The sequence below is a fragment of the Pogona vitticeps genome, chromosome 4 (assembly GCF_051106095.1).
Source record: "Pogona vitticeps strain Pit_001003342236 chromosome 4, PviZW2.1, whole genome shotgun sequence".
NCBI classification, from domain to species: domain Eukaryota; kingdom Metazoa; phylum Chordata; class Lepidosauria; order Squamata; family Agamidae; genus Pogona; species Pogona vitticeps.
This window is the reverse complement of record NC_135786.1, coordinates 153,630,399-153,656,114: the sequence shown is the minus strand read 5'-3', so window position 1 is coordinate 153,656,114 and position 25,716 is coordinate 153,630,399. Positions and strand designations below refer to the sequence as shown.

The 25,716-nt window shown below is 45.3% G+C and overlaps 1 protein-coding gene and 1 long non-coding RNA gene across 3 annotated transcripts in view; one reads left to right on the top strand and one right to left on the bottom strand.

Moving 5' to 3' along the window:
* Nucleotides 1–25,716, top strand: part of DROSHA (drosha ribonuclease III) — a 125,644-nt gene extending 99,928 nt beyond the window's left edge. For both annotated transcript variants that reach the window (XM_020786675.3, XM_020786674.3), the window contains exons 30-32: nucleotides 8,250–8,342; nucleotides 13,280–13,326; nucleotides 25,288–25,716. In XM_020786675.3, coding sequence (XP_020642334.3) covers nucleotides 8,250–8,342; nucleotides 13,280–13,326; nucleotides 25,288–25,418 — 271 coding nt within the window. In that variant the 3' untranslated portion in view covers nucleotides 25,419–25,716. The remainder of the gene's footprint in view (nucleotides 1–8,249; nucleotides 8,343–13,279; nucleotides 13,327–25,287) is intronic.
* On the bottom strand, nucleotides 5,435–6,056 carry LOC144589004 (uncharacterized). The gene is made up of 2 exons (XR_013544823.1): nucleotides 5,930–6,056; nucleotides 5,435–5,469 (listed from the first exon to the last, which is right to left on the bottom strand). It is a non-coding gene; the product is annotated as an uncharacterized LOC144589004 (long non-coding RNA).

Genomic DNA, 25,716 nt, shown 5'->3' with positions numbered 1-25,716 from the left:
TCACAATTTCAGTAGCCCATTGAGTCAGTGGGGATTTGATTATTTGTCACCTCCATAAGTTCGATTGATTCAATGATCCTACTCTAGTTGTGACTTCCTGTGCTAAGCAACAGAATTTCAGCCACCAAGTCATGTGTTGTTGATGGTGGGAGTAAGATGCAGGTATAGAATGTAGCAAGAAGAGGATTGGAGTCAGGGAGTGGGTGTGGATGTGGGTGTAAAGCATAGAGGGAGCAGACATTCCTTAAGCAGAAGGAGAAGGTGATGCTCATGCCTCCTTCTTAGCCAGTGTTCCGTTTCAACATGCTTGAATTCAGCCATGATGGAAGGGGTGAGTTTCCTCTGCATTTAACAAAATAGCTGTTGTTATGGCAGGCTGTATTTGTGTGTGCGTGGGAGAGAGATGACAATTTGTGTATGGGAAGATAAAGCTCCCTCTCCTAAGCACATATATCCTGCCACCAGGATCACCTCATTGAGCTGGTGTGCAAAGTAGGGTTTGTCTTCATTGCCACATTGCCCCCAAGTTTAGTACTTTACCTTCTTCCATAAGTGTAAATGCTATCTAAGCCCTATATAGGCATTGCAGTTCAGCTAAACACATACAAGGAGAGTCCTCTAGAACTGCCCCCTTCATTCCAGTTTCATTGCCCTTGTACACATGGGTGGCAACAGGTCTGAGCAGGGAGAGATCCACTTACACATGGTGGCTCGTTGTATGAGTCGAGAGCCTGGTTCTTCATCGTGGTCTTCTGTGAATGCACACAAAGGGTTAATACCAGCGCCAGCGTTGGGCCTCTCGGAACGTTTTCTAGCTGCAAGAGAAAAGTAACAATGTTTAGGACTACCCCTACTGCGCACGCCCAGCCTAACCGTCCCTCAGTTCCATTTTTCCGCCTAGCGGTTTGGAGCCTCTCGTCTTAGCTGCGTTTATTGCTGCGTTATTGCGATCTATCTGATTTTTGGCTTTGACCCTTGCTTCGCTCACGGACTACCCTAGCGCTTTTTCCCTTCAACTTGACGACCCGGTGTATTTTCTGGCTTACTCGGACTGTGTTTGGACTGCTCTGCCTTATCCTTGGACTTGTCGTTTCGGTTTCCTTACTACCCTATGTCCCCTTCAGGGCCGTTCAGCAGGTGTGTGGTGTGCGACCGCAAAATCCCCCATCAAGACGGCCACGATACTTGCCTGTATTGTTTGGGCGAGTCGCACAATCCCAAAGCTTGCCCACACTGCAAAGCCTTCACTAAGGCCGCTCTCAAGGCTCGCCAACAGCGCCTTAAACTTCATCTGTGGGAGTCAACGTTGTCTTCCACGGCGCCCTCGGAGGGGGAAATGGCTTCCACTTCTCGAGCAGCTCCTGTTCACTCAGTCGTCTCCAAAGTTTCCAAAATGTCGAAGAAATCCGCGTCGTCGAAATCGGCCGCTCCTGCTTCACCCGAGCCTCCGGCTCCGAAAGCTAAGCCGTCGAAATCGTCCAAAGCTAAGGCGGCCGCCCAGCTTAAAATGACATCTATTCCACTTTCTCCGAGCTCGGGTTCCATCCCATCGCCGATTCTTGAGGAGTTGTCGAGGCGCTTCGGGGCCTCGGCCGAGGCACCCGCGCCTCCTCCTGCTCGACGTACTGAAGTGATACCGCCTTCGGGAAGGTCTTCCCCGACGCCGAGCCAGTTAGTCGCTGTCACTACTGGCCTCGCTTCTGCCCCACATAGCCCTTTTCCTGCGGGCCAGGGGTCGCCTCCCGTGTCGATCTCGTCCGTACACTCGGACTCGAGATCTCCTCGAGAGAAGATACCTCGATCACCTGTGCGCTCGAGGTCTAAATCTCCTCGAGGCAAACGTTCTCGCACGGAGAAGCATGGCTCCCCGAGTCGGTCCCCATCCTCCGGCCGCTCGAGGTCGAAGTCTCCTCGACGGAAACGATCGAAGAAGAGGCATCGAGCTTCCACTCAGTCCAACTCTAGCGATCGCTCGGACTCGAAATCCTCTAAGCGTAAACGCTCTAAGAAGAAGCACCATTCTCATCGACGTCGTAGCAAGCACCGACGTCGGTCCTCTTCTTCCCGTTCGGCGGATTCCGACCGCGCTAAGCGTCGTAAGCACCATCGACGTCGACGCGGCCGTTCGCGGTCTCCTCCTTCGTCGTCGACATCCGCCTCTCGAGACCGGTACCGCAAAAAGATCCGGTACATATATGTCTCTTCTTCTTCGGAGTCGACCCGACCTCGACGCCGACGCCGGGCCATTCGAGCCAAAGACCACCCTCTTCCGGTACCGGTTGCCCCTCCACCGCAACCGGCCCCTCCCACCTCGGCACCGACCGTGGTTCCCGTTCGACCCCCGACAACGCAGGTCGACGTCGAGAAGCCCCCTCCAAAGAAGAAGAGGGACGTCTTCTCCTCTGATCCAGATGAGGTGTCCACGGAGCGGTCTTCTGACTCCGATCAGGAGCAACCCCCACCCTTACCACCGCATGATTTACCTCCGGGTGATCTGGTGCTTTCCGATACTGGCGATACTCACGCTCCTTCTCCATCTGAGGATTTTTCTTCGTACTCTCAGATGATGTCCAGGCTTGCCAAGACGCTTAAATTGGACTTGAATCTCCCTTCCCCTCCGGGAGAGGACTTGTTCTTTGGAGACATAAAAAGGGACAGTACCGCTCCCCCCAGTATAGCCTTTGTGCCTGTAGTTATGGAGGCCATCAAGGAGTTCTGGGCTCAGCCTGCGACTACACCTAATGTCCCTCGTCGCACAGAACACTTCTACAAGATTCATGGGGCCGATACTCATTTTCTGCTCAAGCATCCTATTCCAAACTCACTCATTGTTGAAACAAGCTGTTCAAGGCCTTCGGCCAAAGCTCATGTTACCCCAGTCGACAAGGAGGGTAAAAAGCTGGAACTCATCGGCAGGAAAATCTACTCCCTTGTCACCTTGCTACTTCGAGTCATAAATTATCAAACTGTTTTGGGAGCTTATCACAAACAATTGTGGCTCAAACTTTTGCCTGGGTTGAAAATGATACCTGAAGACACCAGGCAAGCCTTTCTTAACTCATATGAGGAAGCTCAGACGGTATCCAAGTATGAACGTCTTTCCATCAGACATGCAGCAGAAATCTCTGCCAGAGTCCTCATGTCTGCCATCTCTATCCGGCGCCATGCTTGGCTCCGTTCTGCGGACATAATGGAGGACGTCAAGTCAAAAGTTGAAAGCCTCGCCTTCGACGCTACCGGGCTGTTCAACGAAAAGACCGACTCCCATTTGGAGGACCTTCACAAGGCTAAGAGAACTGCTAAGTCCTATTCTGTTCAGACTCAATCTAGACAGCGACGCCCTCAATGGCGTAAATCTTATGGACAGTATCAATCTTCCCAACAATACCGTCCTTACAAACACCTTCCTCAGCAGCGCTCTGGCCAGTCCTCTTCTTCTGTCCAGGGCTATCAGGGATACCGCCCTCGTCCGCCCCATCGCCGCCAACCTTTTAAGCCACCTGGCAGAAAACAAAAACAGTATCTTTGACTTTCGGCCCCCCGTTTTCACCCATTCACCACCTACCACCCGCCTTCAACCGTTTCTTCACAACTGGTCTGTCATCACAAACGACACTTGGGCTCTAAAAATTATTCAGCACGGTTACCAGCTGGAGTTTATAAGATCTCCTCCGCTGGGTTTCATTACTCATTCTCCCTTCGACTCCTCGCTAGAGGAAGAAATATCATCTCTCTTAGAAAAAGAGGCCATCTCTACAGTACCACCTCACGACGTACAATGCGGGTTTTACTCCCGCTACTTCGCCGTCTCAAAAAGCGGAGGAGGCATAAGACCCATCCTCGATCTAAGACTCCTCAATACTTACCTGCGACCCAGACGGTTTCGGATGCTTACCTTAGAGTCCATCATGCACTTGCTGAAAAAGAGCAACTGGTTCGTCCTTATAGATCTAAAGGACGCATACTTTCACGTCACTATTCACCCCGACCACCGCAGGTTCCTTCGGTTCATCTTTCAGGACACGGTCTACGAATTCCAGGCCCTGCCATTCGGTCTGTCCACAGCTCCCCGGACCTTCACCAAGGTCATGGCTCCGGTGGCGGCTTACCTTCGTCTCAGGGGCATTCACGTTTACCCTTACCTGGACGATTGGCTCGTAGTCTCCACCTCGAGAAGGCAATCCCTGAAAGACACAAGATTCATTCTGTATCTTCTTTCCAATCTCGGTCTCACTGTCAACAAACAGAAGTCCCGGCTCATTCCCTCCAAGACAGTTCAATACATAGGGGTCTGCTTGGACGCTGTAAAGGGTCGAGTCTTTCTTCCCCCGGAAAGAATACACAAGATTCGACGAGCCATCAGGAAATTTCTCCCCGGTGCTCGGGTGACAGCCCACCATGCCCAGCACCTCCTCGGCCTGATGTCTTCTACGACGCCGGCGCTAGCGCACGCTCGCCTCAAACTCCGGTCGCTCCAATCTTGGTTTCTCACCCTTTTCGACCCCATGATCGACAGTCAAAGGAAACGCCTTCGTGTCACCCCGGAGCTCACCAGACAACTCCAGTGGTGGATGTACACACCCCATCTCACGGTTGGCCGGCCCTTTCGTCCACTCCGTCTCACCGTTCAAGTTACAACGGACGCCAGTCCGTCCGGCTGGGGGGCGCACTGCGGGCGTCGCACCATTCACGCCCTCTGGACGCCTCAAGAAGCCATGTTCCACATCAATTACCTGGAACTGCTGGCGGTTATCAAGGCCTTCAAGTCCTTCCTTCCTCTCCTCCGCGGCCGCGGAGTTCAGCTAGTGACGGACAACACTACCACAATGCACTATGTCAACAAGCAGGGAGGAACCCGCTCTCATTCACTCCTGTATCTCTCCATCCTCCTTTGGGAATGGTGTTACCGTCATCATATCTACCCGGTGGCCATCCATGTAGCCACGGAGGACAACACACTTGCGGACACTCTGAGCAGGCTTCACTATCAGACTCACGAATGGGAGTTGAACCCTCTGGTCTTCCAGGACCTTTGCAACCAGTGGGGGACCCCAGTGCTGGATGTGTTCGCATCCCCTCACAACGCAAAATGCTCCCGCTATGCCTCCCGGGCAGGTCTCGGTCACCACTCGCTCGGCGACGCATTCATGATTCCATGGAACCAGGGTCTCTTGTACATATTTCCACCGATCCCGTTGATACAGAGATCCTTGATCAAACTCCGACGCTCGATGACTCCGGCCATCTTCATCGCACCCTTTTGGCCTCGCCAAGTGTGGTTTCCCACCCTAGTCAGCATGGCTGTGGACTCAGTAACCCTTCCGATGTGGCCGGACCTACTGACCCAGGAAGCAGGCGAAGTCCTTCACCCCGACCTCGACACGCTCCATCTGACGGCGTGGAGGATCGTCCAGAAATTCAGGAGGTCTTGACCAATGCCATCAAACCCTCCACGTCTCGCTTGTATGCCTACAAATGGAACAGCTTTCTGAAATTTACCCAGCAGAGGGATCTCGCCTCCTCACCTGTGTCTCTTTCCACACTTCTGCAGTATCTCCGTTACCTGTTTGATTTCCACCTGTCTATCTCTACTATCAAGGTGTACCTGGCTGCGGTTGTCTTCTTTCAGCCCAGAGCTTCTCCCTCATCCCGCTTTTTCTCCCATCCTACCGTCAGGATGTTTTTGAGGGGTCTCTCTAACCTCCGACCTCCCGTTCGTCCTCCACTCCCTCAGTGGTCCCTCCATTTGGTTCTGCATGCCCTATCCAGACCCCCATTTGAACCTATGGCTACCTGTGACCTCAAAATGCTCTCTTTAAAAACGCTATTCCTAGTGGCTATCACCTCTGCTCGTCGAGCTAGCGAGTTGGCAGCTCTCCGCCATGACCAACCTTTTCTTCAGTTCTTTAAGGACAAGGTTATGCTTTACCTGGACGTCTCTTTTCTTCCTAAGGTGGTCTCCGACTTCCACGTCAATCAGCCACTTATTCTGCCAACTTTGTTTCCGTCCCCGACGACTGATGTTGAACGCATGCTCCACATGCTCGATGTTCGACGGTCCTTAGCTTTTTACGTGTCCAGGACCAAGGACTTTCGCCTGGCCAACAGACTCTTCCTTTGCCACTTTGGCCCAAAGAGGGGTTGCCCGGCCTCGCCGTCCACGCTCTCTCGGTGGCTCGTGTCTACCATCGCCCTTGCCTACGAGCTCAACCACAGAGATCCTCCACAGGGACTTAAAGCCCATTCCACCCGGGCTGTTGCCTCATCCACTGCCTTACTTCGTGGCGTCGACCTGCCCGACATCTGCCGGTCCGCTACGTGGTCTAATGCCTCTACCTTCATAACCCACTACAGATTGGACGTGAGGGCAAAAGAGGAGACCAAATTCGGGAGGGCAGTGCTAGCATCGGCTCTTCAGTGACAGCCCACCATCCGGTTAGTAAGCGTGCTAATCACCCTTTGTGTGCATTCACAGAAGACCACGATGAAGAAAGAAAGGTTACTTACCTGTAACGATGGTTCTTCAAGTGGTCATTCTGTGAATTCACACAATCCCGCCCGGCCTCCCCTCTGTCTGTCTGTCACTGGCGTCTCTCTGACTCGAGGGCCTATGGCGGACAAATGGAACTGAGGGACGGTTAGGCTGGGCGTGCGCAGTAGGGGTAGTCCTAAACATTGTTACTTTTCTCTTGCAGCTAGAAAACGTTCCGAGAGGCCCAACGCTGGCGCTGGTATTAACCCTTTGTGTGAATTCACAGAATGACCACTTGAAGAACCATCGTTACAGGTAAGTAACCTTTCTTTTTCCAGGATCTTGACTCAGAGAGCCTCCATGGATAACAGTTCTTTCTGTTTGGACACAACATCCTCTACATGTAGGAGGGTGTTGGAAATTAAGATTGGAAGGGGGCAAGCTGAATTTGTTGTTGTTACATGCTGACAGGACCATTCTAGTTAACGGCAAACTGTGAATTGGTGGCCTCCAGAAGTTTCTGTCCCCAGCAGCCCTGCTCAGCTCTTGCAAACTCAAAGCTGTGACTGCCTTTATTGATTTAAATTCATATTTGACCTTCCTCTCTTTCTGTTGCCTTCAACGCTTCCCAATGTTACGTTTTTTTTCCAGTAAGTCTTGTCCTGCTCCAGTGTGTTTGGTGATTTTATACAAATTATGATTCCTGAATATGGCTCTGATCATTTGTACATGCAAAAAGGAAAATGAGCCCTCAGGAAAAGCTTTTGGGAATGATTTAAATTATTTGTATGGCCCCAGCCATTGAGAATCAATGCATTCAATAGTAGTCCCACATCTTCACTCCATCATCTTGTCCCGGTCTCTATTCTTGATTGTAAATTAATGGGAATTGGCATAGATGAAGAGAGAGGTGGTTATGAATTCTTTGTACGTATAGTGTTGTTTAGTTACATGTTCTTTTCGTGGAACTGTTAGCAAATTTTAATTTCCTTGTGGCTCTCTTATGGCGAAGGAGGTGTTCATGTCAACTGATGTTATTTGGGATGGGCTTTCTGCTTATTTTAGGCTGCCATTCTATATACAGTACATTTACCTAGCAGCAATATAGACACATATAGGATTGTGCTCTTACATTTTATGAGGTATATGCTATCTGTTCAGCTGTATTCTTGGCAGTGCAATCCTCTCTCCTCCTACTCTCTAGTGAGTGGGATTTTGTCTCAGAAAAGTGAGTATAGGATTGAAGCCTACAGGTATTAAATATTTTTAAAATCTATCTTGTTGCTGATCATAATACTTGAACTAATTCCCAGTATGACAGTGAAGATGGATTGGTGATATAAATGAGGGAAAAGTACAAAAAAATAGTCTATGGAATTGAGTCTCATCTTAAAATGGTTGCAGATTTATATCAAACTCAGTGAAAAGGGGGAAAAACTGCCTAGTTAGTGACAGATCCTTTAACTTTCTATTACCGATGGAGCAATTTGCAGGATTTGCCATTTAGAGTGACAGCATTTTTCATAGTACCTTATATTTCTGTCCAAGAGATTCAAGTTTGTTAAAAAAAAGCATAAATGCATATAATTCTACACCAAGCATACATAAATACTTTGGTTTTAAATCAGAATGGGTTGGCACTGTCTTCTAAAATAATTTGTACAGCTCTGTCCATCAAGAGTCTTACAATGTTCTTTTTAAACATGGTAGTATTTCTCTTTAAGATGTTTTGTAAACTCTATTTTCAAAAGTGCATTTGTTTTCTCTTATGATTTAGGACTTTGCAAACAGTTGGACCTTCTCATGCCAGGACATACACTGTAGCTGTTTATTTCAAAGGGGAAAGAATAGGATGTGGTAAAGGACCAAGGTATGGTAAATTTATTGTGAACTAAAGTATGATTAAGATGGAGATGTTGGCATTCTAGATGGGGCTGCTAAAGAAACTGAGCAATACTGCTATACAACTCTAACCTTCCTGGATCAAGGGCATCCAGGAAAGTGATGCAGAGGCTGGAAAATATGAGACAGAGTAACTCCATGTGCATCACTTTCCTGGATAAACTTGATCCCAGGAAAGGTAAGAGTGTGTGTATGTACACACACAGACACAGACACACACACACACACACACACACACACACACACACACGCTAACACACAAGTGATGTTAACTCCAAGTGTACTTTTCAAGTGGTCAAGCTCAATGGCTGGGAAAGAAGGCGCCTTGACAACTTACGAAGAGGTCCCGTACCCATTGCTCCTGCCTCTCAGGATTAGGGTTGCCAGATACAAGGGTACCAAAAGGAGGACATAGAAAGACTAAAAAAGAGGACAGAGGAGGACGTACCATAACCCCCGCTTTCCTCCACCCTCAGCCGCAAACACACAACTCTCCGTGCTGTTTTTCAAAGCAGAACAAAACCCGTCGGTGGCGCCAGCTGTACAAAGGCGGGAGAGCTCCAGCGCTTTCCAGGCTCCCTGGGAGAAACCTCAAGGAAGGAGAGGGCAGGGGAAAAGCAACGGGAGCGTCCTGTGCAGGCAGTGGTTTTGTGGAGGGCTTAGCTGCCCTAAGACAAACCGGCAAGGAAAGCGGGAGAGCCCAGGGAGCAGCCGGGCTTCCCTCTGAGCTGCCGCTGAGTTGGGTTTTTCAGCTGTGCTCCTTCCATGGTGGAAAGAGGAGAAGTTGAGCAAACAGGAAGTGTGGTGGCCACACACTTGGCAGCAACAGCCGCCGCCACCGCTCTGATTCATTGGGTCTTGAAGCTGTCTCAAAGGGGGAGGAGGAGGAGGAGTTACTGTTGCTGCTGCTGGCCTGTGGGAAGGAAAGCGCCTGGCTGCGTGTCACCAAAAGTCTCTCGCTTGCCAGAGAGAAGTGGCCGCAGTCGGTCAGGGAGACGCACAGCTCCTGGCTCTCGCTCACCCGCCTGCCTGCCTGCACCATGTGCTCTAAGACGCAGCCCCTGCGAGCATGACACACCCACCCTGCAAGCGCAACGCGCCCAAAAGCTGACATTTTAAAGGTTTTTAGCTTGGCCTGCTAGACAGAGAACATGTCCTCCTTTTGCCAGACATCTGGCAACCCTGCTCAGGATTCAACATGTGGCTATTCATGAGCAAGCCCCCTCAGTCATGGCTCCCAAACTGAGGAAAATTCTCAGAGATTTGCAAGGCACCTTTCCTGTTGAATTTTCAGCTCCAGGCAAATACCTCTTTGCTTCTGTGAGACATTGTAATTTTGTTTGGCTTCTCATTACCCAGTTATAGTTTGTATTTTATAGTTTATACTCTGCAGTTGTATTTTGTGCTTGTTTGCCTCTGCTGCCATTTTGGAATTTTTATGTTTCCTGACTTTTCATTGCACTAGTCTCTGTTAGTCATTTAAATCCTGTTTTTATTGTTGTGTGTTATAATTACATCTTTCAGTACTGATTTTATTGATCCTCCTATTTTGTTTTTGCAGTCACCTTGTCCTGACAGTGGAGGTTTTATTTTGGTGAAAGGGTCCACCCTTGTTTGTGCTCTGGAGATCATAATTGTGGCCTTAAGTGTGTCACACTGAAACTTCCTTCTCCTCAGTAATCTTTCCCCCCTCAAGGCTACACAAACATGCTCAGCAAACATGCCATTAATAGTTGTGAAAAGCTGCAGAATATAATTCCACCACATGTCTGCTTGATTCAGAGGATTCCTTTCTTTTTGTTTCTTTTTGTTTATGTTTTTGTTTTGAATGCGCCAGGAAAGCCCCACTAGCTGTCAGGACTAGGAAATCCCTCTGAGCCAAATTCTTTCCCACCTTTTTAATTCGAAAGTCACTAAAACAGGAGGTGAAGCTCTGCTTAGGGGACTGTCTTTGTCTCTCGACCCTGAGAGGCTGTGGGAGTGTTTCTAGTAGCAACAGCAGTGGACTCTTGTTAGCTCAGCTCTGTGGTGTTTGTTTAAAAATAAATAAATGCTGCCTCTTATGAGGAGCAGAAATGTGTCTCTTAGTGGCTGGTCCAGTAGCTGCTCTGGCCCCTGATATTCTGGTCCCAACATGTAGATCCAGCTGAGCCCCTCAGTCTTAGCCATTAAGGTGGCATGCTTATTTTTCCTTTTGCTGGGATTTCAAGTCTTTGGCTTAGGAAACTCACAGGAAGTGACATGTAGGAGACATTAGGTCTCTGTAAGGGTGAGGCAAGTTAGCTAAGATGTCTGCCTGTGGTAATTCCCTCTACATTTTTCTGTCTGCATTCTGGCAGCAGATACCGTCAACTGAATGTGTAGCTTGCAAACGGAGTGATTTGTTTTTACGTTTTGCTTTTGCAGATACTCCATTTGGAGATTCTTTGAAGGTGTTATACTACTATAACACCTTCAAAGAATCTCCAAATGGAGTATCTGCAACAGCAAAAGGGGCAAGCAGCAGTGTTTTTTTTTTACTCTTTCCCCCTGAAAAGAAAGGGGGGGAGAAAATGCTTCCCAGGCCTATTTCTAGTTCCTTGTGTTTCTTGAGGCAACCGTTTAAGCACAGAGATCATAGCAGGCCATTCTTGTTATGAAGCAGGGTTCAAAAGCTGCAGTGTGGTAGAGGGGTTTTCTCCACAGTCTCTTGATTATAAATTTAGGAAGGTTATTGTCTAAAACTCTCTGCAGTTTTGAAAGGAGCTTCCTCTTACAGTGTACTGTCAGTTCACTTTTTAGTTATGTGGTTAGCTCTTTGCTTTTTTCCCCCTTGGAACAGCAAAACTGTTCTGCCGAGCTTGAATGGTGGAAGCCCAGGTATTTTTAGCAGCCCCTATCTGGCCAAGGAGGTTCTGCTACTCTGATTTGGGGGTGCTGGCAATAGAATTGTTTCAGACCCTTCCAGCATCAAGAAACTCTTTGGCTAGGCAGTTCTCTGCACCCAGTTCAACATTCACTTCCATTGCAGACCTGCTGGCTGATAACTAGTTGAAGGTGGAGGGTAAGCTCTGTGAAGAGAAGATCATATATATCATCCTGGGTTCTTGCAGAACTTCTGTGGATTTAATCTGTGAAGCTGCTTAAAGTCCCTTTGTCGGGGACTGCACAAAGAAAGCAATAGTTGCAGTGAAAGCAGGGTTTGAGGTCCAGCCTTCACAGTACTGTGGAAAGGCAAGTATCAGGGGCGGGGGTTGTTGGTCACTTCAGTTTTCCTAGAAGCTCTATGAAAGCCCATTCCGATATCAGACTCCACGTGAAAGCCACAACTTGCCTGAAGCCATCTATAGTTCACATATACTCCAGCTGAGACTTACCCAAAATGCTTGAGAACCTGGCTAATCTCCTCTTGAGTTATTGCACCTTTACATCCCCACCACCACCACTTTTATTTCTTTGAAAGTCTTTTTTCCTAGTTGGCCATCATTTTGGCATGCAAGATGTCAGAATTTGGAGTGTTTGCAGTCCCTAAACTCTGCACTCAGTTTTTGCTTCTAAGTTTTTATTCCTAAGAGTCTCACAAGGTGCAGGAACTGATAATGTCGTATTTTTCTTCCCACGCAAGCAAACATGTTGGGAAGGAATGGTGCAAACTGAATTCAAATATGTTCATCAGAATTTACCTCCAATACATCTAATGATCCGAGTCCCTGGTTGTTTATTCTTCCTAGCTTAACACCAGAGGGAGGAGGGTCTGATAACCCTTGAGAAAAATCTGCATCTTGCTATGCTGGGAGGCTCCTGCTTTTCCTTCATTCCTTTCAGTCCCCTACCTTGGAACCATTCCAAAACCACTGTGGTTCAAGGGGTTCAAAGCCTGCATAGCTCCTTCTATTGTGCTGCTGTTCCTGGGAGAATTTCTTTCCACTGTACAAGAAGGAAGCACTTCCCCTTTGGCAGCGTTTGGTTTTTTTCATGCTGGCCACCTGGAAATCACTGGCCCAAATCCTCTTACTTAGACTAGAAAATCACACTAGAGTAGACCCATTGAATCAATGGAGATTTGGTGGGTCAACTCTTTTGTAAGTTCCATTGATTCAAATTGGACTGCACTAACTGTAATTTACTTAAGAACAGTAAACCACAACTTGAGTAGGCTCAGTCCAGTCAGCTCACTAGAGAGACTGACTCAAATAATCCTCCTTGATTCAGTTGGCCTCATCTAGTGTGATTTGCTAAATTAAGCAACAGGATTTTGTCCAGTGTCTTCCTTTGTCAGACACTGCAAACTGGATGTCTTTGCTTTGACCAAAGTTTCTTTGAAACAGTGAGTTCTTCAACAGGTGGTTCCTAACAAAGGGTATTAAGCAGCAAGAATGCAGTCTTCTCTCTAGGTGCTACTGGAATATTTCTCATCTAAAAATGTCTCCGTTTCCATTTAAGGGGAAAAATACCTACTACTTTATAGATTTTTGGCAAAGGTGAATGAAAAAAGCATTATAAAGAATTCTATACACTCAAAGTGCCAGCTATATGATAAATAATATCTAAAAGGATTTCTCATTCCTCACTGATCACCTTTCTGCATTGCCCGTGATGTTTTGAAGAGTAAGATACAAATAATTCCTAATAAAATATTAGAGGGAAGCTATCATATCGCCATCCATTTTCCAGAACAGTAGGATTTGCTGTCTTTTCATTAAAATAATTCACTAAAGAATTATCAGTGGAGAGTATTTTAACAGTATATTGATCTAAGTTTTAAAGCAACTTGATGGAAGATGCTTTTTTGGAGGGGGGGACAACAGCCCCATGAGCAGTTGAAGAATTAGTGTCAGCAAAGCAGACTTTTGGAGAGCAATTTTACTCCATTAATATATATATATATATACACCATGATTTCTTTTTCTTTGTTTTGTTTTACAGCATTCAACAAGCAGAGATGTGCGCTGCAATGGATGCACTGGAAAAATGTAAGACCATTTCTTGAAAGCCACTTTGTATTGGTTGATCGGCTGGGGTAGGATAAAGTGCAGGTGTTTCATATGAGATGGAAATAAATATAATTAAAATGAGTAAAGAATCAAACATGAAATGAACCCATTTAGATGATTTTTCACCAAACTGGCACCTGTAACACTTTTGCATTCTTTAGAGCAGAGGAATCTTAGATACTTAACAGCATAACAATATTAAGCAGGAGATTGGATGCAATGGCCTTATAGGCCCCTTCCAACTCAATTATGCTATGATTTAATAATTCTTCATATATACACACCTGGAAGTAAGTTCTACTGTTTCATTATGTTTCTTGTTAACCAACATTCCCTCTAATTCTCCAGAGCTCTGTGCAGAGGCTCCACCCCTTGCGCATGGAGTTCCAACCACTTTACAGAAAGATTTGTTTCAGTGTGAGCTTTTATGGATTACAATCCACTTCCTCAGACACACAGAACATAATAGTTAGGCCACAGGTTTATATACATAAAGCACATGGTGCAAAGCCAAGTAAGAATAGGAAAAAACAGTGACAATTACATCAGTTGAAGGAGTGATCACACAGATATTTTGCCATCAGTAATTACATGGTTGTACTGGGATGATGTCCAGTCTTAGTCTCACTGCCTGTGCACTTTCTTTGTTAGAAAATCAGAAAAAAACCCTATTTTGGTAAACACAGGATCCTTTAGAAAGCCAATGTGGTGTAGGAGATAGTGTGACAGAGGAGACAAAAGACCTAGGTTCAAATCTCCAGTCAGCCACAGCAAGTCACTGGGGGGGTGGCACATATAAAACTACAACCTAAGTATCCCATATACCTTAAAAGCCTTATTATGGTCTCTATAAGTTGGATGCAGCTTGACAGCCTATCACAGCGCTTAGTTCACCTGTTGCCTTTTCTTTGCTATAAGAAGACACATTTATTTATTTATTTATTTATTTATTTATTTATTTATTTATTTATACCCCGCCTATCTGCTCAGAACGAGCACTCTAGGCGGCTAAATTTTCTCTCATGTAGATGCACCTTGTAAAATATTCAGGTTATAAACACATATTGTATACTTTCTAGAATACATTGACCAACAACAGTGGTAGACCTACATTTTGGGGATCTTGAAACTTGAACTGTTATGGGAGGCGATTCACAACCAGCAATGAAATCTAGATAAGCACTGTTATTTTCTTCAGTGAAGTTATTCCATGACAGATCACCACATGGATTTTCTCTAGGAGTGACATTTTTAAGACAACAAATTTCATAGTTCTCTGATATCCCAGTCCTAGCTAAGCCTCAAAGCCTTTCAGTTTAGGCTTTTCTCCAGAGTGATCCACATTTATGTGTCTGGCTGTCAGATAGTACTTTCAGAATGGAGAATAATGAGCTTTGTAGTTGAACAGCCACCCACTCCACACAAATTCCATCTTTATTTGCAGTTTCGAGGGGGAAAGGAAATATTGCTAAACAATATTTCAAATGAAAGTACAGAATGAACCAGGCGACTCCAAATGTAGCAAAACTTCAGAAGTCAAGAGAGTCTGACTTTCTGAAAGTGAACTCTACTTCTTATGTGAATCACAAAGAGTCCTGATCTTTGAATATCCTATTCTGAGTCATCTGAGCAAAACAGAATGGCCATTATAACGGAAATTGGATTGAATTTAAATGATTGAAGCCCCAGAATTTAACTGTACATTTCCTTTAAACACATTCCTTTAAACATTTCCTTTAAAAACCTTTAAACTTTTTTTAAAGGCCTTGCTTTCTGTGATGTTGAATGACTTTGCATAATAAGGTGATTGTTTGCTTAAGGACATATATGTCCCTCCACCACCACACAGAATGTCCACATGTTGGATGCCATGTTTACTTGTAAAGGCCAGTACATGTCATTCTGGAGAGTACATTTTGAACACCATAGAGTTAGAGTATAAAAGTTATGTGGTTTGGGCCTACAGCTTTGCAGTGAGAGGACTCATACAAATAGGATACTCAACTGGGTAGGTTTGGGGCAGGGTTTGAGCATGTCTGGTGCAGAAGGCAACAATCAAGCATAATCTGTTCATCACATTCTCCCTCCATAAACATTTGTGCAAGAGAATAATTTTGTGGTTCAACTTAAAGTTTCAGCTAAAATGAGACACGTTTTCATTCTTTGTTACTTTTGCTTTCTCCCTTCAGAATTCTAATCCCTTGGAAACATTCACCATATTTCAGACCGAGTTGTCAGGACCTCGGTCAATGAAAGCGCTGAGCTCTCTGGCCTTGGTCCAGCAAAGCACTTAAGCCCGTGCTTAAATTCAGGCACACGAGTCATTCCACTGACATTCATGATCTAGGTGTGGTGATTAAAATAAAGTCGGCGCTTTGTTAGATGGGGGGCAGAGTGCTCACCTTGCAGGATTGATTGCAAAACCCCACAAGCTACTGCCAAACAGAAACTTAAATCTTTGTGTGACAACCCGAGATAACTCTCCATCTCACTGAAATCTCTGGCAAAGGTAGTCTTGCCTTATCCATCAAGGGTTGAGCTCATCTGCTTACCTCAGCCGAACAAGCAGTAATCTTCCGGCTCTGTCTTTAACAGAGTAATTGTCTGCTATTCTTTCTTTAAACATGTTTATTTAGAATGTGTCCACTTGAGATTTATCCATTTTTACGCTTGTTCTGAGTTGCTGATTGTTTAGTTTCTTGCTTGAATGTTGAGTACAAATGTGGAGTAAAAAGACCTGACATTGAATCTCACTTCTCTGACCCTAAATTCCTTGCCCTTCATGCCAATCAGCTTCTTTCTTTATCTCTTTAAGAGATGAAGGACAACATACAAGAATTGCCAAAGATGCCCCAGTGGAGATGGAGAGAGAGGAGGCATGCTTTTGGGAAATATATGTTACGCTTATTTGCATAACCAGAAGATGGTTGGAAGAACATGGAGTAGCAGGGAAGGCAAGTGCTCCCAGGTTCAGAAATGAAGCTCCCTGCTAGCAATGGGGCCAGCTTCCTTTCTGCATAGGAAATTAAGGCAAAGCTAGGCCTTGAAACCTTCCTAGTAAGACCCTTTCTCCAAGTGAGCCACATTTAGAGGTTTCTAGGTGAGAGTCTGTCAGGTAGAACTCCCAGAATGGAGAATTATGGCACTTGTAACCCAAGAAAATCCAAAAATCCCATGCCTTGAGGCCACTCTTCAGTTTCACCTCCCAAGCTCTAGCTGACAGGCAGCACTAGTGCCCCCCGTTGTCTTGGGCTATGATGATCATATGGTCCAGACTATCAGTGCTGCCTGCATTTTCCCTGTCTCCAGTTCCACTGTAGGAAGGGTCTGGGTAACTCTCCATCTCACTGAAATTTCGGGAAAGGTTTTCTTGTTTTATCTATATGCTTACATTAGCCAAACAGGCAGTAATCCTCCAGTCCTGTTTTTAAAATAAATGTTTATTTTAAAATAAACGTTTATTTTAAAAATGTGGATTTGAGGTTTATCTACTCATTTTGAGTTGCCGATCTTTTTTTTTTTTTCATTCCTGTAAAAATACAGAGATAAATGTAGGGTAAGGAGCTACCATATTGAACCTCACTTCTGTAAACTTTACACTCGATTCCTTCTTCTCTGTACCAACTCTAGGTTCTTTCTACCTTTCTTCAAGATACTTAGGAAACAAAGCAAAATTAGCCAAATAAGTATGTTTTCATAATATCTGAACAGCGTGGTGTTAGATATCCTTTGATCAGTTGCATATGTCAGAATTGTGTTGGACAGTTCAGAATCTCCAAGGACTGAGAACAGTTTCCAAGGGATCTTGAGAAAACCGTAGTAGAGGAGACTTAACTAAACTTCATTCTCTGTGCTTACTCTTCTGCACCACAGTAGAGAAGATACAGACTTTGCCCGGTTCTATGGCACTGCCTTTGTTTCCTGGCATGAAGTCTTTGTTTCTGAAAATACTGTATAGACTTTGGGCAGTTTACTGTAGCAGGTTCTCAATGTTATCTCCCTTTCATCTGTTAGAGTTTCTCTTCTGCAAATACTCGTACAGTTTGGGAGAACATAGTTACTAATGAAGATCGCCTTGAGCCCTTCAAGCTTCCTCCTTAGCCTCATGCTTCAGCTGTGTTTCCCATGTGGTATCATACAGCTTCCTTTCCCCAAGGACACCAGCTGTTTCAGCATCAGCAGCTAGCTAGTCAATCACAAATAGCAATTTGTCGTCAGGCATCCGATCCAATGCAAGCAAAGCTTTCATCAGTGACCTTCCACCTGGCATCACCACCATTGATGATGTGTTTGTATACTTTGTATTGCACTGCTTTTGCTGAGTTTAAGTTAACTGTATTTGGTGTCCAGAATGTGTCTATTGGTTTTTAAGAGCTTAGCTGCTTCTCTCTCTCTCTCTCTCTCTCTCTCTCTCTCTCTCTCTCTCTCTCTCATGGCCATTATGGTGGTAATGGGGGAGATTATCTTGATTAGCTCCAGATGGAGCCCTTCTTGTCCTTGATGAAAAATCATAGCTTCTGAAATAACAGAGACCTTCCCAGTATAGTTCTCTGATATGTGATACAGTACATATTTTCCATAATAAGAATATTGCCCCCACCCCCCAAAAAAGAAGCTTGCAAATTGCTGAGCACGTACTTCATGTTTCATATGAAGTAATAAAGGGAGGAATAAATAGACAAGCACAAATTGCTGCTGCTTTGGAAAAAATGTCCTCATTACTTCTATTGATCAATGTGATTTTTACCTCACCTTCTGGCTCAGAAGAATCCCTAAGGTGTCACTTATAGAAGACAGCAAAATGCAGCTAAGTGGGTGGTGCTTCTGTGTTCTACAACATATAGCATTGCTGTGGCGTAACATTTGCACCACTCCAAAATACATTCATTGCTCATACATGCAAAGAAGTAGGCTACAGTTCAGAGAAACGTGTAAATGAAACTTGTTGGTCTCAAAGTTGCCACAACACTCTGGCAAATGTTTTCCCTCAGGATAAAAATCCTGAGGAATCCGAGTTGAGTTGCCAGTGTGACTTAATTCCACCTTGACAGCAAGTCCCATGACTTGAGTCCCCATCTCAGGTTATTGCACCAGTTATTTTACTAAGTGCTCCTGTCTGTCTTCGTGCAAAGAACAGAAGTCTTTTCACTGTACAGAGGAATGGAAGGATTCACAGGCAGATATTGGTTATGAAGATTCATCTCTGGATACCAGTCATTGATAGGACTTTTCAGCAGTTTTTCATTCTTGCAGGATCTTAGATTTGTTGTGGAAGGGAGTGTCTTGACTGGCAAAGGAAGAAAGATTTTCCTTGTGAAGACTGGTTCCCAACCTTGGGTTCCCAGATATTCTTGGACTAAAAATCCTGGCCAGCCCAGCTAGTGGTGAAGGCTTCTGGAAGTTTTAATCCAAGAACATCTGGGGACCTAAGGTTGGGAACCATTACTCTAGAGTCTGTTTTCAGGCAGTGCCAAAGTCTGAAGAGGGAAAGTGGAGGGTAAGAAAATCATGCTGTGGTTGCCACCAGAATACTGGGTGTAGCCTCTTGAAATCGTTCTGAAAGAAATTGCAGGTAATCTTTAAATACTGTGGTGGTGACTATTGTTCTGAAACTGTGGTCAGGAGATTTTATGTTTGCTTCCTCTTTAGAAATGCATTTTAGCAATAAAACTTATTGTGCTCAGCTCACAAGGTTATTGGGGGAATAAACTGAGATAATCCGAAGTATGCTGCCATTGCATACAAATGTAAAAAATACATTACATGACAGAAACTAACCAGAGGTCAGTTCCTATTGTGGGCACGTTCAGCTTTCATCACAAGCTGAAATTCAGGAGAATCCTGGCTAGTTGAAGATGAGTTAGCATGCTAGGGCATGTTTTCTGATCACATATTAGACCCATCTTTTGGTTTATGCACAGACTTGGCAGGAGCCAGTTTTGTGGCTTGTCCCTCCCTATTTATTGAAGAAATAATCCAGATTCTTCTTCATGGCCTCTGTGAATCACACAATGGGTAATCTGCGCATGAGCGGAGCCTTGTCGGAATATTCTAGAGCTTCTGCAGTAGCAAAGGAAAATACATTAGCATAGACCCCTCCCCCCAGTATATGTACCTTGGAGCCAAGGCTCTCCCTTCAGTTTCTTTCAACCACCGCGTTGAGAGCCTTGATCGTTGCTTCTGTGAGAAATGTGAAAACAAAAGTAGGAAACTTATTGAACTTTATTATCCTTATTTTCAAAACAAGATATGCTCTGGCCTTAAGGCCGAAGTGTCCCCCCCACACACACACTTTTCTGTTGTTTTCTTTTCAAAACCAATTCTTGATTCATGGCCTTTTCAGGCCCATTTAAAAGCTGTGTAGCCTGCAATAACAAGATCCTGCTCTATGATGGCCTACCTGATGCCTTTTTTGCCTCGGCGAGGCCATCAAACTTCCTCGTCCCCTCACTGCAAAAACTTTAAACACGGAGTTCTCCGCAGTCGCCTCTCTAGACTCAAGCTTCGGCTCTGGGAGCAATCCCTAAAGCCATGGATGAAGCTGTTTCCGAAGTGACAAAACAGTGCCCATCAGCTACTCCATCTCGTTCCAATCGATAATCTACTCTGCCCTCGATATTGAAGGTCATGCGAGTACACAAAGCTAAACATTCAACGTCAAAACCCTGGACATTGAAAACAGCCTCTATGAGAAAACCATCCATGGACGCTTCCTTAGCACCAGAATCATCACCTCTGAAGAAGGCTAAGTCTTCAAAATCGAAACCTTCCAAAACAGTTTCCCCAACTCCACAACCACCGGAGTCTAGAAACCTCATATACGTCGGTTCCCTTTCAGATGAGGAGGCACTTCCACCTCATCAACCTTACCATCGCAGTCTCCTGAATGGGAACAGCATGTTGATCTACTGACAGCTTCCCCTTATAGCCTGCGATAATCCTCAGGCTCTCCAAGTGAGTCTTCACAGATTGCCTCATCAGACATGGTTAAATGCAGCCAGAAACTGTGCCTTACTCTGCCCCTGTAGGCCTACCACCCTGGCCTCCAGCACATCAAAAAAGGCATCAAGCCTATACGAGCGTCCGCTCGCCTTCTCGTGGGGAAAGGGATCACGCTCAGCACCATCAGGATGCCGTTTGCCCAGATTGGTGCCTAATGGAGAAGCCCGGCAAACACTATCGGCCAGTCACTCTTCCTGGTCCGGCAGCACTACCCCTGCAGGATGTCTCTGCTAGGGAGCCTTCGGTGTCGAAGCGATTTTATTACCATGATTGCCCAGGACTACCTGGCACCTCTTATCTGCTGGCACCTAAGAGCCCCAATCAAGCCAATCAATACAGTGGGGTCTCGACTTATGAACTTAATCCGTATTGGAAGGTGGTTCGTAGGTCAAAAAGTTTGTAGGTCGAATCTGCATTTCCCATAGGAATGCATTGAAAACCATTTAATCTGTATCTGCTCTTTTCCATCCATAGAAACTAATGGGAAGCTGCTATTCCGCCTTCTGCCACTAGAGGGGGATATTTTTCTTTCCCCCCCCCCCTTAGGTTCAGGAAAGGAGGGGGAAGGCAGGGAACAGTTTGCAAAGCACTTTTGAAATCTTTTTTTTTCAACGAAGCCAATTTTATGGCATTTTTTAAAGCGTGTTGTGCTATTTTTTCAGCACAAAGACACACAGGCAGGCTTTTTAAGTGCTGAGCAAGCCTCCCCAAGCCTCTTCAGAGCCAGCCGATCAGCTGATAAGCGGGGAGAGGAGAGGGCAGGAACACGGGGGGGGGAAAGCACAAAATGGCTACCAGGCTCCCTTCTGGGTGTCGGCTTTTAGCTGTTTCCTGCTCTTTTTCCTGTTGTTTGGGGGCTAACAAGGCCTGGTAAGTGACTTTCTTTTATTTATTTTTAAGTTTCTGACTTTTTTCCCCCTCCAGAAGCCTCTAAGGGGAGGGGGCACTTTTTTTCCTGTCCTTAACTCAAGGGAAGTTCGTATGTCGAGTCCTTATTTCCCTATAGGGTGGGTTCATAAGTTGAATTGTTTGCAAGTAGGGTTGTTCGTAAGTCGAGACCCCACTGTACTCCTCAGCTCTGGGCACATTGGAGCACCGACTACTATTTTCCTCTCCATTAGGAGGATTACAAATGTTCATCCCACTCAGCGTCACCGGCGTCTGTCTATTACACCATAATACAGTATGGTCCATTGACGCCTTTACTACCTCGACAACTCTCTCAACACTAACCTCCATTTCAACACACCTCGATACCAACTCTTTCGATATTGACGATCCTCAATATCGAACACTACTCATGGATGGACCTTCCATTTCGGCAGCAGTGGACAACCCTCACTATTGACCCCTGTCCATGGATGCACCTTTGACATCCATACTGATCGACAACCCTCAATATCGACCACTGTCCACCCATGCCTCTTCAACATCAACAGCTCGGCGTTGACACTAATATTTTGAAGACCGACTGCTCAACATCGATATTGATTGATAGTTGATTGACTTGAGGCATGATGCCGATCCATCTGATCATGATTCCAGGCCTCAAACACCATCAGGACTTTTAACAAAGCTGGATTCTGACCTGGCATAGACCCTCCACCACCATTAGAGGATTTTCAAACCTATGCTCAACTAATGATTCATATGGCCAAATACCTCGACCTACAAATCCATAGACCCACTACTGGAGCAGGAGATCATCTTCATGATCCCATCTCTAAAGATACTATCATACTGGTCCATATCTCCATGCTCCCTTCTCTCCTGAGCACAGCTAGACATTCTTCAACCAAATCAGCAGCATCTCATTCGGTGTCAAAACACATAGACAACCTTTATCAAGTACATGATCTGGGCACAGTCTTTTACATAAACAACCAGCTCCCAATTCCATATTTGTCAAAGCTTCACAATCTCGCTCTTGACACAGACAAATACTAATACCACCTAATAAAGACAGCAGGCACATTGACTCCATGGGCAGATGGCTATATTCTGCTGCCTTCACCATAAGAGTTGCCAACTATCAGGGGGCTATATGCACCTACCAATGTTATCTCTGGACAATATGTCTGCCTTTATTGATGCTCTCCTCGAAGATAAAAGGGCCGTAGCGCAAACTTTACAACAAGAGGGTCTTTTGATGGTGAAACAACAGATGCTATCTGCTAGGCACACAGTTGATGATGCACCTAAATCAATGGCTACCTCTAGCACTTTGATATTTCTCTTGACCTAGAACCATGGGTCTAGTTGAGGACACGCTTGCGCACATTAAAGATCTCACATTCGATAGAGTTGGTCTCTTCAATGCCGAGACTGATGAAATTCTTGAGAATGTTCAGAAAAAGAGGGCAGCTGCCAGGCATTCGGGAGTCTACCCCACATACCAGCAACGCCCTCAGCACAATGTGGCACAGCATCTTACATGCCTTACTATAAACAACAACCTTACCGAGCCAAACCTCTCCAACAAACCACAACTACGCACAATGACCTTAAGCCTAAGCCTCATGTTTGACCAGCTGAGATCCCAATACCACCTCCCACCTCTCCTCCTCCCCTTTGGAAGCACTTACCTACATGGGAGACATCACTACAGATGCCTGTACTTCTCTCCATCATAAGAAACATCATTGAATTCCACCAGCTTCCTCCACCATCACACGTCCGTCGCAAACTCTATGTAAAGAAATATAGTTGTTACTACTCAAAGATGCCATAGAACCAATACAATTACAACACACACTCTTGGGTTTTTCTCTCACTATTTCACCATCCCCAATAAAGATGGAGGCCTTCGCCCTGTCCTCTTCATCTCACAGCATGGAGTATTCAGCCGCACTGATGAATGTCATTCATCACACAAAGAAACCTTCAGCCAGAAAGTCCTATATGTATAAATGGGAAAAAGTCCTATATGTATAAATGGGAAAAAATTCAAACTTTTACTGCATCATCTTTTTCCTCAACTAACTCCTCTTTTACCACTGTCTTTTTTAAAAAATTGCAGTTAAAAACTAAAAACATTACTGAAACAGAGCCGTCTATGTTGGCTTGGGCATTTTGTGAGAATGGCTGATGGTCAGATTCCAAAAGATCTCCTGTATGGAGAATTAGCGCAGGGAAATCGCCCCAGAAGGAGACAATGGCAGCGATACAAGGATATCTGCAAGCAGGATCCGAAGGTCTCAGGAATGAACCTCAACAAATGGGAAACCTTGACATCTGACCGTTCAGCCTGGAGGCAGGAGGTGCAGGATGGCCTCTCCCAATTTGAAGAATCCCTTGTCTAGCAGGCTGAGGCAAAGAGGCAGTTCTGAAACCAGCAAAATCAGGGAGCTGGACGGGGACAGATTGTACTTGTCTTCAATGTGGAAGGGATTGTCACTCTCGAATTGGTCTTCTCAGCAACACTAGACGCTGTTCATAGTCTCTCAAGACTGAAGGATGCCTGCACAAAAAAACTAAGGGTCTTTATCTCTTGTCCCTCAAGGTCTAACTTTCTGCAATTGTGGCTTATCAACCACCAACCTCTCAGGCAACTAAGTTTTTCAGACACCCTACTCTGAAACATTTCCCCAAGGGGCTATCACACCTCTACCACAGATGTCCACCTTCCACCACCTCAGTAGTCACTGACATTGGTCCTTCAACAACTTACAAGGGCCCCATTTGAGCCCCTGGCATCAACTGACCTCAGGTTATTTACCTTCAAAAGGATATTTCTTGTGGCCATCACGTCAACCTGATGTCCTAGTGAACTTGCAGCCTTAAGTTTTAAGCCAGATAAGGTTAAACTTTTTGCAGATATTTCTTTTCTACCCAAGGTTGTCTCCCAGTTCCACCCATCCCAACCTTTAGGGTTTTTTTGTTTTTTTTTTGTTTTTTTGTCTCCTCATCAAAAAAGGATCCTCCACACTCTGGATGTAAGACAGGCTCTGGCTTTTTACATAGCCTGCACTCAGTACTTCAGATGCGTAGCTAGACTTTTTGTCAGCTGCCAGTTTCCTGCCAAGGGTCTTCAAGTTACGTCGCAGAGACTATCTAACTGGGTTGCGTCTACCATCCAGCTTGCTTATCAGTTTGCTCAGGTTCCAGTGCCACAGAGTATCTGCCCTCATTCTAGGGTGTTGGTGACGTATACAGCATTTCTTCGGGGTGTCCCCATACCCAGACATTTGCACCTCTGCCACATGGTCACAGCCATCCACGTTTATCAGTCACTACAGATTGCACGTTCGGCAGCAATCTGATGCCGATTTTGGGCGTGCTGTGTTCCTCCGGGTATGGTAGCTTTTTAGTCACCCATAGTGTGATTCTCAGAGGCCACGAAGAAGGGCAGGTTATCTGCCTGTAATTGTAGTTCTTTGAGTGAACCTCTGTGATTCATACGTACCGACCCGGCCTCCCCACTGTCATACCCTTTTCTTTATGCAGTGGTTGACCTAACTGAAGGGAGAGCCTTGGCGCCAAGGTATATATACCAGGCGGGAGGGGTCTATGCTAATGTATTTTCCTTTGCTACCACAGAAGCTCTAGAATATTCTGATGAGACTCCGCACATGCGCGGATTACCCATAGTGTGAATCACAGAGGTCCACTCGAAGAACTACAATTATAGGTAGGTAACCTGTTGTTTTGCTGTAGGGTTAATATTTTGGCTCATCAGGAAGGAAAATGGTTAGTGAGCCAGGCTTCTTCCATGTCTGCATGTCACAATAAAGAAGCCAGAATATCAAGATCTGCCATTCGTGTTCCTGCTCCAAGCACGCTGCTCATCCCCGATAAGCCAGGTTTCCCACAAATCCATGGCTTACAGTGACATGTGAACCCAGCCGTGGTATTCTGTAATAAAATAACGAATTGAATTTCTTCTTAATCACTGGCTAGCATTTACTTAAACATATGAAACATTTCTTCTTTTGTCAGATAACTTTCCTCAAATGGCCCATCAGAAACGGTTCATTGAACGGAAATACAGACAAGAGCTCAAAGAAATGAGGTGGGAACGAGAGCATCAGGAAAAGGAGCTGGAGGAGACGGAAGACATAAGAAAATAAGTGAAGGTCATGGAAGAAATGGCATATTTGCTTCCTTAATAACTTGGATGGTGGCCTACAGAGACCTAGCCTAGTTTCATGTGAATGAACGGATGAAGTGTGCTCATTGAATCATGTTTGATTTTATTTTATTTTTTAATAATGTATTTTCTTCCATTTTTACTTGTGAAGATGAAAGAGTTTACCTTTAGAGTTGAAAAGGGGTTAAAAGAAAATAGTTTCTTTTAATGTTCTTTGTGAAGAATTATGCTTTTGTTTTCTAGCTTGTGTTTATTGAACAATAAAGTATTCTACTTCA